The sequence below is a fragment of the Rhinoderma darwinii genome, chromosome 2, assembly GCF_050947455.1.
Source record: "Rhinoderma darwinii isolate aRhiDar2 chromosome 2, aRhiDar2.hap1, whole genome shotgun sequence".
NCBI classification, from domain to species: domain Eukaryota; kingdom Metazoa; phylum Chordata; class Amphibia; order Anura; family Rhinodermatidae; genus Rhinoderma; species Rhinoderma darwinii.
The window spans coordinates 263,692,012-263,705,050 of NC_134688.1; the positions used below are offsets into that span (position 1 = coordinate 263,692,012).

At 43.8% G+C, this 13,039-nt stretch overlaps 1 protein-coding gene across 1 annotated transcript in view; it reads left to right on the plus strand.

The window, feature by feature from the left end:
- Positions 1-2,321: 2,321 nt before the first annotated feature.
- RHBDL2 (rhomboid like 2) overlaps positions 2,322-13,039 on the plus strand; it is a 40,282-nt gene continuing 29,564 nt past the window's right edge. Inside the window, exons 1-2 of the mRNA XM_075850522.1 lie at positions 2,322-2,528; positions 9,944-10,092. Coding sequence (XP_075706637.1) covers positions 2,322-2,528; positions 9,944-10,092 — 356 coding nt within the window. The remainder of the gene's footprint in view (positions 2,529-9,943; positions 10,093-13,039) is intronic.

The following is a 13,039-nucleotide window of genomic DNA, read 5'->3' on the forward strand; positions in this document are numbered from 1 at the left end:
ATTTCATACTCTTTAAAGGGGTTGTCTCATGAAAATAACCTTTTTTACACAGAGGCTGACAGCCATGGGTTCGGCTTCTGTAATCCCAAATCTAGTCATTCATTTTTTGTAGTATTTAAAAGACACCGCAGAGCAGGACGCTTTTACACAGAGGCTCTGTGTTCTGGCTCATAGATGGGGGTCCTAAACAGTGGACCCACCTCTATGATCTCCATATGCCCTATGATCGCCATATGCTCCAATATGGAAGAAGGTTTTTGTTGTGAGACAACCCCCTTTGAGCTTACAAAAATGGACTTACGAGATTGTTTACATGATTGGCTGCAGCGGTCACATGATGCCTGCCTGTAGACAATCACCGGGAGGGCATCAGCTAGATCGCTGAGGGAAAGGATAGATGAGCACTGCTTCTTTTCTTAAATCATGTCATCTACAGTCATTAGGAAAAAAAATCGGAACCCGGATAACCCCTTTAACTGAACGTTGAATGTTTAGGTTGAAATATTCGTGCTACAGCAATTTAGTCCCTAAGAACTGATTTCACAGCAAAAGTCAAATTGCTGCAGAGACATTTTTTTTTTTTTTTTTAACATTAGCGGCATCCATTAGCAGCATCCGTTAGCGGCATCCATTAGCGGCATCCATTAGCGGCATCCATTAGCAAGGTATGTGTAGTTAAACACGCCTAGATTTCTATGTATGCATACCAAGTCCATAAATGCATATAAATAAATTGCATAGTGCCTGTAACCTCAATATCTGAGGTTCCTCAATGTGATCAATTCGAGTGCTCAGTTCAGTTATTCAGAATTAACAGTTATTGAGAGAAGCCACATATATTCCTATATTTCTTTAAAGAGGCTCTGTCACCAGATTTTCAAACCCCTATCTCCTATTGCAGCAGATCGGCGCTGCAATGTAGATAACAGTAACGTTTTTTTTTCAAAAACGAGCATTTTTGGCCAAGTTATGACCATTTTTATATTTATGCAAATGAGCCTTTCTTAAGTACAACTGGGCGTGTGTAAAGTTATGTCCAAGTGGGCGTGTATTGTGTTCGTTACATCTGGGCGTTTTTACTTGTTTTACTAGCTGGGCGTTGTGAATAGAAGTGTATGATGCTGACGAATCAGCATCATCCACTTTTCTTCGTTACCACCCAGCTTCTGGCAGTTCAGACACACAGCGTGTCCTCGCTCATCCAACGCGATGAAGTTCCTGTGGGAGGAAGTGAGTGACATCACAGCGTGATCTCGCGAGGACACGCTGTGTGTCTGTGCACTGCCAGAAGCTGGGCGTTGTGAATAGAAGTGGATGATGCTGATTCATCAGCATCATACACTTCCATTCACAATGCCCAGCTAGTAAAACAAGTAAAAACGCCCAGATGTAACACACACAATACACGCCCACTTGGACATAACTTTAAACACGCCCAGTTGTACTTAAGAAAGGCTCATTTGCATAAATATAAAAATGGTCATAACTTGGACAAAAATGCTCGTTTTTGAAAAAAAACAAAAACGTTACTGTTATCTACATTGCAGCGCCGATCTGCTGCAATACGAGATAGGGGTTTGAAAATCTGGTGACAGAGCCTCTTTAAGAACAGAAAACCAAAATGTTGGGAGTTGGAGTAAGCATTATGAGTTGAAGTGTAACTAAACTTTTAGAAAACTTCTGACGTGTCATAGTGACATGTCAGAAGTTTTGATCGGTGGGGGTCCGAGCACTGCAACCCCACGATCGCTAAAACGAGGCGGAAGAAGCGCTCGGGTGGGTGCTGAGCTTTGTTTCTGATCGGCTTTTCTCGGAAAGCCAATGTACGGGCCCATAGGCTTTTTATTGAGTCCGCACACCATTACATCTGTCGCTTCGTTTTTGCAATCAGTTGGGGTCTCAGTGCTACTACCCCCACAGATCAAAACTTCTGACACGTCACTATCACATGTCGGAACTTTTCTAAAAGTTTAGTTACCCTTTAAGGCTCAGTTCACAAACTTGGGCACTACATTTGGCATGCTTGTTTGCACAGTTCCATTTACTCTAAAGTTGGGTTTCCACAGTGCAGATTTGCTGCAGATTTTTCCTGCATTTTGTAAGCCAAAAACAGAATTGGATCCAGGAGAGCAGACCTATATATTTCTTTATATATTTATTCTGTTTAGGTTCCATTCCTGGTTTTGGCCTAAAAAATACATCCAAAATCTACAGCACATTTGCACTGTGGAAACCCAGCCTCATTGTTAGAAAATGTATGGTTGAAATACAGCTTTGCTTACAAAACTTTTTTTTTAAATTTCTTTCATATTACAGACACCATGACTAACATGGAACTTGAAGGAATGGCAGATTGGGCAGAGGAGACTGAAGAATCTGGTAAAGATCCTCCTCCTAATACTTGTTGGGAAAAATTTCACACCACAATTTCAAACTGGATGCTGCCACCTGACCACAGAATAACCTATATGGAGAGGGCAAACTGTTTACCACCTCCTATTTTTATTATTTCTATCAGCATTATTGAGGTATGTGGAAAATCCAGTCTTACATACCATTATGTAATTTATACTTATTTATTGACCTCTGGTATTTAAAGGGTAACTAAACGTTCAACAAACTTCTGACATGTCATAGTGACATGTCATAAGTTTTGATTGGTGGGGGTCCGAGTACTGAGACCCCCACCAATCGCTAAAACTAAGCAGCATAAGTGCTCGTGTGAGCGCTCAGCCACTTCGTGTCTGTTCGGCTTTTTCCGGAAATCAATGTAGCAGAGTACGGACTCAATAGAAAGTCTATGAACCCGTACTCCGATACATCGGCTTTCCAGAAAAAGCCGGACAGACACAAAGCTGTTCAGTATTCACATGAGCACTTCTGCGGCTTCGTTTTAGCGATTGGTGGGGGTCTCAGTACTCGTACCCCCACCGATCAAAACTTTAGACATGTCACAATGACGTGTCAGAAGTTTGTTGAACGTTTAGTTACCGCTTAATTGATTCTGGATAAAACTCATTTAATAATGTGTCACATGAAGACAATGTATTACTTGTTGGGAAATAAGAATAGACTTTCATTTTTGACATCCTTTTAGAAGATGTAATCGATTTGTAACATTATGTAAAGGTATATTGTTCTAACCGCTCTAAGACTGTGTTCACACATTGCAATGATAGAGGTTTTTGCCTTGATTTTCACCAAAAAAAAGCCTAACTGGCCTCTAAGTACGTGGCCACACTTACAGGATTCATTCATGCAGTCTTTTGACCCAAGCACAGGAGTGAATTCTTTCCTTAAAGAGGCTCTGTCACCAGATTTTGCAAGCCCTATCTGCTATTGCAGCAGATAGGCGCTGCAATGTAGATTACAGTAACGTTTTTATTTTTAAAAAACGAGCATTTTTGGCCAAGTTATGACCATTTTTGTAGTTATGCAAATGAGGCTTGCAAAAGTCCAAGTGGGTGTGTTTAAAAGTAAAAGTCCAAGTGGGCGTGTATTATGTGCGTACATCGGGGCGTTTTTAATACTTTTACTAGCTGGGCGCTCTGACGAGAAGTATCATCCACTTCTCTTCAGAACGCCCAGCTTCTGGCAGTGCAGACACAGCCGTGTTCTCGAGAGATCACGCTGTGTCGTCACTCACAGGTCCTGCATCGTGTCAGACAAGCGAGGACACCGGCACCAGAGGCTACAGTTGATTCTGCAGCAGCATCAGCGTTTGCAGGTAAGTAGCTACATCGACTTACCTGCAAACGCCGATGCTGCTGCAGAATCAACTGAAGCCTCTGGTGCCGGTGTCCTCGCTCGTCTGACACGATGCAGGACCTGTGAGTGACGACACAGCGTGATCTCTCGAGAACACGGCTGTGTCTGCACTGCCAGAAGCTGGGCGTTCTGAAGAGAAGTGGATGATACTTCTCTTCAGAGCGCCCAGCTAGTAAAAGTATTAAAAACGCCCCGATGTACGCACATAATACACGCCCACTTGGACTTTTACTTTTAAACACACCCACTTGGACTTTTGCAAGCCTCATTTGCATAACTACAAAAATGGTCATAACTTGACCAAAAATGCTCGTTTTTTTAAAATAAAAACATTACTGTAATCTACATTGCAGCGCCTATCTGCTGCAATAGCAGATAGGGGTTGCAAAATCTGGTGACAGAGCCTCTTTAAGGCTGGGTTCACACTACCTATTTTCAGACGTAAACGAGGCGTATTATGCCTCGTTTTACGTCTGAAAATATGGCTACAATACGTCGGCAAACATCTGCCCATTCATTTGAATGGGTTTGCCGACGTACTGTGCAGACAACCTGTAATTTACGCGTCGTCGTTTGACAGCTGTCAAACTACGACGCGTAAATTGACTGCCTCGGCAAAGAAGTGCAGGGCACTTCTTTGCAACGTAATTTGAGCTGTTCTTCATTGAACTCAATGAAGAGCAGCTCAAGATATACGAGCGTCACAGACGCCTCGCATAATACGAGGAGGAGCATTTACGGCTGAAACGACGCAGCTGTTTTCTTCTGAAAACAGGCTGTCATTTCAGCCGTAAATGCCTGCTATCGTGTGAACATACCCTTATACTTGTCCTTCTTTTTGGATCCACTGCTGACTTTGGCTAAAGAACACTACACTGAGAACTGCATGTGTGAATCCTGCCTTTAAGAAAGTTTAGGTCTGTGAATACTGGTATTTTTATCTCAATCATTGTCCAAATAATGAGATATTCACTATATCAAGGGGAAAGCTGTGTATATTATGTCATATATAATTGAATCTCTGGTTTGCATCCCCTCTAAATAATGTATTGTAGATAAGCAAAAATATTAATATTAGAAAAAGCCATGAAGCCTTTCGGAATGTAAGCTGCAGAAAATGCGTCTGATCACTGGAGGTCCCAGAAACGGGATTCCACCCAAAGCATTTTGAGCTAGATGTTGGTGACCCCTTCTTCTGTCCAAACCGGAGAGATGGGGGTCTTACACCCTGTACTTAAAAAAAAGCGTGTTTTATTTTCATATTCCCTTCATAATCCCCTGCACATGACTGATATCAACATCCACCAGCCACATTCTTTACAAATGTTTAAGTATTATCTATATTGCTGCTATTATTATTACAATATCTTTTTAGACGGCTCCTTAGAATTCTGTTTTCTCACATATACTGTATATTACCTCCAAGTCATGATTTTTTTTATAGTGAATACATGTATGACTGGCAGTCCATTCATTGTATAGTAGCTGTATATTACCAGCCAGTGCATGTGATGCATTTACAGCACCACTATTTAATTTTAGGATGTATAACACGTAATATTAAGAAGTGACTCATACTACCTTCATATTAAATCTGCTACAATTATTTACTTGTAAAGACAAGCGAAAACAGATAAAATGAAGATTACCATTGTGCATCTGCCTGACATGAGTGCATCCAATTCCAATAAAAGATGATTCTATTATATACTCAATTACCATTAACCTAATAGAGCCTAGTCATTTTCATTCAGGGTCCTTCATCCTTGTAGTACATAGTCATGATTCAGGGTAATGTAACAGTGTCCATTGAGTCCAGGGTAACACCTTCATTTCACAGGGATAAGCACATAAGATATAAGTATATCCTATACCTTAAAGACAAATTCAGTCATTACCATCTTTTTGTATCACAGTTCTAGACTAGATGTGTCAGAAAAATTTACAGTAGGTGTGATTACTATGAAGCATTAAAAGAAAATGTAAAGAGCTGCCGTAAGATTGGATGTACAGTGAAGGAAATAAGTATTTGATCCCTTGCTGATTTTGTAAGTTTGCCCACTGTCAAAGACATGAACAGTCTAGAATTTTTAGGCTAGGTTAATTTTACCAGTGAGAGTTAGATTATATAAAAAAAAAAAAACTGAAAATCACATTGTCCAAATTATATATATTTATTTGCATTGTGCACAGAGAAATAAGTATTTGATCCCTTACCAACCATTAAGAGTTCAGCCTCCTCCAGACCAGTTACACGCTCCAAAACAAGTTGGTGCCTGCATTAAAGACAGCTGTCTTAAATGGTCACCTGTATAAAAGACTCCTGTCCACAGACTCAATTAATCAGTCTGACTCTAACCTCTACAACATGGGCAAGACCAAAGAGCTTTCTAAGGATGTCAGGGACAAGATCATAGACCTGCACAAGGCTGGAATGGGCTACAAAACCATAAGTAAGACGCTGGGTGAGAAGGAGACAACTGTTGGTGCAATAGTAAGAAAATGGAAGACATACAAAATGACTGTCAATCGACATCGATCTGGGGCTCCATGCAAAATCTCACCTCGTGGGGTATCCTTGATCCTGAGGAAGGTGAGAGCTCAGCCGAAAACTACACGGGGGGAACTTGTTAATGATCTCAAGGCAGCTGGGACCACAGTCACCAAGAAAACCATTGGTAACACATTACGCCGTAATGGATTAAAATCCTGCAGTGTCCGCAAGGTCCCCCTGCTCAAGAAGGCACATGTACAGGCCCGTCTGAAGTTTGCAAATGAACATCTGGATGATTCTGAGAGTGATTGGGAGAAGGTGCTGTGGTCAGATGAGACTAAAATTGAGCTCTTTGGCATTAACTCAACTCGCCGTGTTTGGAGGAAGAGAAATGCTGCCTATGACCCAAAGAACACCGTCCCCACTGTCAAGCATGGAGGTGGAAACATTATGTTTTGGGGGTGTTTCTCTGCTAAGTGCACAGGACTACTTCACCGCATCAATTGGAGAATGGAGGGAGCCATGTACCGTCAAATCCTGAGTGACAACCTCCTTCCCTCCACCAGGACATTAAAAAGGACTTGTGGCTGGTCTTCCAGCGCGACAATGACCCGAAACATACAGCCAAGGCAACAAAGGAGTGGCTCAAAAAGAAGCACATTAAGGTCATGGAGTGGCCTAGCCAGTCTCCAGACCTTAATCCCCTCGAAAAATTATGGAGGGAGCTCAAGATCCGAGTTGCCAAGTGACAGCCTCAAAATCTTAATGATTTACAGATGATCTGCAAAGAGGAGTGGGCCAAAATTCCATCTAACATGTGTACAAACCTCATCATCAACTACAAAAAACATCTGACTGCTGTGCTTGCCAACAAGGGTTTTGCCACCAAGTATTAAGTCTTGTTTGCCAAAGGGATCAAATACTTATTTCTCTGTGCACAATGCAAATAAATATATATAATTTTGACTATGTGATTTTCTTTTTTTTTTTTTTTTATATAATCTATCTCTCACTGGTAAAATTAACCTAGCCTAAAAATTCTAGACTGTTCATGTCTTTGACAGTGGGCAAACTTACAAAATCAGCAAGGGATCAAATACTTATTTCCTTCACTGTATATACTGTATATTTTGGTAAGTCATACTCCTAAGAATAGTCCACGAGAAATCCCAGCAATCTACAAAAGTAGTCGGACAGTTGTTGCTGAGAGTCAACAGTGAACACTTCATCTTCATCCCTAAAATGTATTCCCTAAACAGCCTAAGGCCCTATTCACATCGCGTTTGTGCTATCCGCTGAGTATATACTTTTTTTTACAAAAAAAACGTGGACCATTAGAAACGTATGCAAAAACACACAATTTTCTGTTTACGTCAGTGTTTTTTTATAGCGTGTGTTTTTTATAGCGTGTATGGTATACATCTCTGTCCGTTATTTACTTAAAAAATGTATAAGGTTATTTCTAAGGCCTAATTCACACGAGCGTATTTCACGTCCGTGTTACGCGCGTTAAAACAACGGACGTCACACGGGCCTATGCAATTCAATTGGGCCATTCAGACTGTGTTTTTCACGCAGTGTGTCTCCGCTGCATGAAACTCACTGCATGTCCTATACTTCTGCGTTTTTTGCACCTCGCGCACTCATTAAAGTCAATGGGTGCGTGAAAATCACGGACAGCCATGTGTTTTTCATGCAACAGTTGCTAAAGAAATGAGTAAAAAAAAAACAACTTCTTCAGTTTATTTTGCGGACGTAAAAAACGCATGACATACGTATGACATACGCGTGTAAAAAACACAGACATGCACTGTACACGGATGTCACACGGAACTGCAATGCATGAAAAACACTGCGTTTTTTACACGCGCAAAATGCACACGTTCGTGTGAATAAGGCCTTAAAATGAACATTGATGAAATAAAATTTTCTGAAAAGAAAAAAAACGTAAAGTTTTACTGTATGTAAACAGAGAATAACGTATAGCATTACGTTTGTATACGTCATCCATTGATATTAATGTTAAAAAACATATGTTGCGCTTATATATTTTTTTAAGTACTGAATAGCGTATTCACTACTTTCAAAGTATACCAAAGTAAACCATGACAAACCTGGACCCAAAGGATGCTATTTTGGTTTACATTTGACCCATTATAGTCTATGTATACGCCGAGCTATACATTTTAATACTGTTTCAGTGTTTTCAAACGTATATGCTCGGCAAATAGCTCAAACGCGATGTGAACGTGGCCTAACACAGATGTTCTCATACTATTTAGGCTTGTAGAATTCTAGTAATCCTACATTTCTCATAACAGAAATCTCTGAGCAGTACAAAATGGCAAGAAAAAAGGAGAAATGATCCAGCGCTGTGTCGGGATAAAAAGGATACGTAGATCCCACTTTTATTGGTAATAGAAAATATAAAAATATGGAAAGAGACGCAGTCCCAGGATGGTTGATGGTCCCAAGATGGGACTTCATTTCTTGCCATGATTAAGAGCATGGTCGGTGCTTGAAACGCGTAGGCTCGGGCACACGCCCGCACCATCAACCATCCTGGGACTGCGTCTCTTTCCATATTTTTATATTTTCTATTACCAATAAAAGTGGGATCTACGTATCCTTTTTATCCCGACACAGCGCTGGATCATTTCTCCTTTTTTCTTGCAATTTCCACCGTGGGCCGTCGCGGAGATCCGTGCGAGGTGTCAGGCTGGGACGCAGGAATTGGTGAGCTGGAGGTTTCTCCCCATTTTTTCCAGTACAAAATGGGTTTATAGAGTACCGTAGCTCCTTGGTTATAAAAAATTGTTGTTGGACTGAGCTCCTGGGCACTACCAATGTAATCTGAAATATATCTATGACCTGTTCCAATTTTGGCTGGATTTGTAGGATTGATAAAGACAGGTGAATTGTAAATGCTTCATCACTACTGGGAATCCTCCTGGTTACTTCCAATAATAACTATACTTGTCAGGTGTAGCTTTACATAGGGAGGGGTGCTGTCGACAAACGATAATTTTTTCGGCTGCATAATCAATGCGATCAGCTGACAATCAAGAATTTGCTTGTTTGTCGGCTGATTGCTGCCCTTTTACGAGCGCTCGGTCAGCCAATCATCTGTCCATGTAAAAGGGCCTTAAGTGCGTTTTCCAGGTTTTTAATAGTAATGGCTATCCTAAGGATTGTCCATCAACATTAGAATGGTGGGGGTCTAACTCTCAGCACAAGTGCCACAGCCTGTTTGTTTGTTTACATGGTTTTTCTGCTCGTTCGTACTTGTACGCGCCATTACATTTGTAGCTGCTGTGGAAGGGGTTTCACCACTATCCCACGGTAACTGTAACAGCACATGCAAGTATGAATGAAAAGGAAAACTTGCAAAGAAAGAAGAGGCTGCGGAGCAGAACCCCTTCAAACAGCTGACTGGTAGGGGTGCTGGAAGTCGGACCCCCACCCATCTAATATCGATGGCCTATCCTAAGGATAGGTTATCATCTTTAAAAACCTCGGATAACTCCTTTAAGTTGATGCAGATTGTGCCGTACTGGTACTGGAGGATGGAGAGAGAGCTTATGTGGCACCCAATGGATTTTATCGTTATTTTACAAAAACTTAAAAAGGTCTGCTTTGATCCATCAGAGTTAACTTTCCTGTTTGTTTCCTTTGATGTAGCTGGGTGTTTTTATATACTATGCAGTATGGATGCCACAGAAACAATGGATCACTCTGGACTCTGGTATCACTAAGAGTCCACTCATATACCGACCAGATAAGCGAGAGGAAGCATGGAGATTTGTATCTTACATGTTGGTTCATGCAGGGTAAGAATGAAAGCTTGAAGACCTTATCTCTTACGTGTGATTTAAAACAGCAAAAGTTGTACAGTTCCTGTAAATGAGTTCCCTTCCGTTTAAATGAATACAGAGAGGAATTCACACAGACAACTACTATTCTTACAAAGACAGGTTAATACAAGAACTACATCCCTGCAGGGAAAATGTCTGTGGGTTTGTCAGCAAAACTTCTCTATATGGAGCAATTGACGATATTTATTGGTGACTTTTCTTAGGGGAGTAGATGTCAAAGTTGTAACAGGCCTTGAAACATGCAGTTGAGAATAGACCTGTCGCCCAATTCTGTGGGCAACTAGTCAATAACTTGTAAGTCAGTAATTCAGGCAACTCACAAACTCCAGGCCTAACCATGTGCAAGTAACCTTGCTTATCTGTTGCACACATACAGTACATAGAAATGATATGAATGGAGTTACAAATTCCCACTCACACAAATCGGGTAGAAACTTATACCAGTTCTTACTGGTTTAGGTCTAAAAATAAAAGATCAAGAAGCAACACCTCTTCTTCAGGAGTTAAGATACTTTTACACCGGCCAATTTTGGCCGGTTCAACGAGCGCTGATCAACAAGACAGCTTGTTGATCGGCACTCGTTTGCTCCTTTCACAAGGAGTTATTATCAGTAATGTATGGGGACGAGCGATCATTACTCTGATCGCTCATCCTCATACATTTATATTGTTTCGGCAGCACGTCTCCCTGTTTACACAGGAAGATGTTCTGCTGACAACGATAATATTTTGAGCATTTAAAATTATACGATCAGCTGATGAATGAGCGTTTGCTCGTTCATCTGCTGATCGCTGCCCTGTTTACACAGGGCAATTATCGGGAACGAACGTTCCGTGAACGCTCATTTGCCCGATAATTGGCCTGTGTAAAAGAGCTGGCCATAGAAATTAGATTTGTGTTCCACTTCAATGAGATCCACAGACTATCTACTGTATATTTGACCTTACAGGCTGCCCCCAATAACTACTGTATCCATCGGTAAAACAAAGATCCAGCAGTTTGCATGAGATAATCTGGAGGAGTCAGGCAGGTGCTTATCTCCAAAATTCTACTAAAAAGCAAGTACAGGCTGGACCCGGCAGAATGCCATAGGGGGAGGCCACCATGATCAGGGATGTTAGGAAGGGAAGGAGTTAAGGAGTTAGGGGTGTGGTTAGGAGGGGGCGGATGTGAGGGGGGCGAGGTCAGTTTACTTAAGGGTAGGAGAGGGAAAGGCGTCGCCATCTTTAGTAACAGCACAGGGAAGCTTGTAGCAGCACAGGGAAGCTTGTCCAGGATTTGACAATGGATGCACTACTTACCCAGCTCCGGGCAGCAGTACCAGAACGAGGCATGGCCTGGCTAGCGGAGGGGCTGGGGCTTTCCGGCCCGCTGTCTGGGGCTCCGAGCTCGGCGGTGAGCGGACGAGGAGAGGAAGATGGGGAGCCCCCTGGTTCAGGGGCGAGTACGGAGGACGCGGCCGTGTTTGGATCTGGGGCGCAGGCGGTGCCGTCCTCTCCTCCCCGGCGGCGGTCACGTCGCACGAGGCCTCCGGAGAGGTTGAGCCCGGAAGTGATGCCACGAGCCAGGCGCAGGGTAAGGAGCCCCACGAGGGACCCTCCAGGCCGGGCCCCTCGCTCGGCTGCCGTGAGCAGGACGGCCTGGTCTGAGAGGAATCCTGGAAGCCGGCCTGGCTCAGCGGAGGTGGTAGGGCAGGCGCCCATGCATCCGGGACCTCCCTCTGCCTCCAGACGACGGGACCCAGGACTTGCGGTGGGCCGTGCTGGCGATGCTCCAGTCGGGCGGCCCACCTGTACCCAGGATGATGCAACCAATTCCAGGCGTGTGCCACGGTCGGTGGTGACACGGCGGGCAGGAGGGCGGCTACCTGCGGGCCGCAGGGTGGTCGAGCCCCCCAACAGACGGGCGGAGAGGCCCAGTTCATCGGCGCAGTTACGGAGCGCTCCATCAGAAGGTCGGGGATGTCATGCATGCGGCGCTTGTCCTGGCCCGTCTGGGCAGGATGAAGTGGACGACCGTGAGTTCGGTGACCAAGAGGGACGTCTGGATGGATCCTTCGCCCCGGCTGGTGGGGACACAGCACCTGCGCAGCCCGGTGAGTCGCTGTCTCCTACTTTTTCATTGCCTGCTGTATTTCGGTCCCCAGGGGTAGGGGGTGGGGGTTCACTTTTGCCTACGGGATTGCCGGGGTGTAGCGGGGGGATTACAGGAAGTACGGGTGGTGGGGGTGAGATTCAGGAATTGTTGTGTTGTGTGCGTGACCTTTTGGCGCGATGCGGAGGGGGGGCGATAGGTTCTCCATCCCCGGTTGCAGCTTGGGTGGGGCCGTCGGGGCCTGCAGTGGTGGATAGCACGCTATGGGGAGCTGGGGTGGTGTCTAGGGAATCGGGCGTGGCAGTGTCGGTGCAGACAGAAAAGGATGTGGCAGTGGATGAGGTGCGGTTGGACGATAAGGCGAAGGGCGAGGTCTATGTTTGTTTTGAGGGCCCATTGGGGGCGCATCTGAAACCGGAAGTAAGGGAAAAGATATGGAGGGATGAATATGTGGAAATTTTTTCATTGTTGCCGTTGGAGAAGTTCAATTTAGATAAAGGGAAGTGGTTGGAAAGCAAGAAGGAGAAGGAGGAAAAACGTCGGTATCGATTGATTCCCCAAACTTTTGTTAATTGGTTGCAGGCTTTTGCTATTTTGGCAAGCGTCATTGGACAGAAGACGCCGGAACATTGTTCGGGCCTCTTCTGTTATATGGATGCTATCGGAGAGGCTCATCGAGTTTACGGCGGGCAGACGTGGCTGCGCTATGATGAGCAGTCCCGGCAGCGGAAGGCAGTGAGACCTGACATTAGGTGGGATAACAAAGACATAGGGTTATGGTTGCGGGTCATGGCTCCAGTGCGTTTT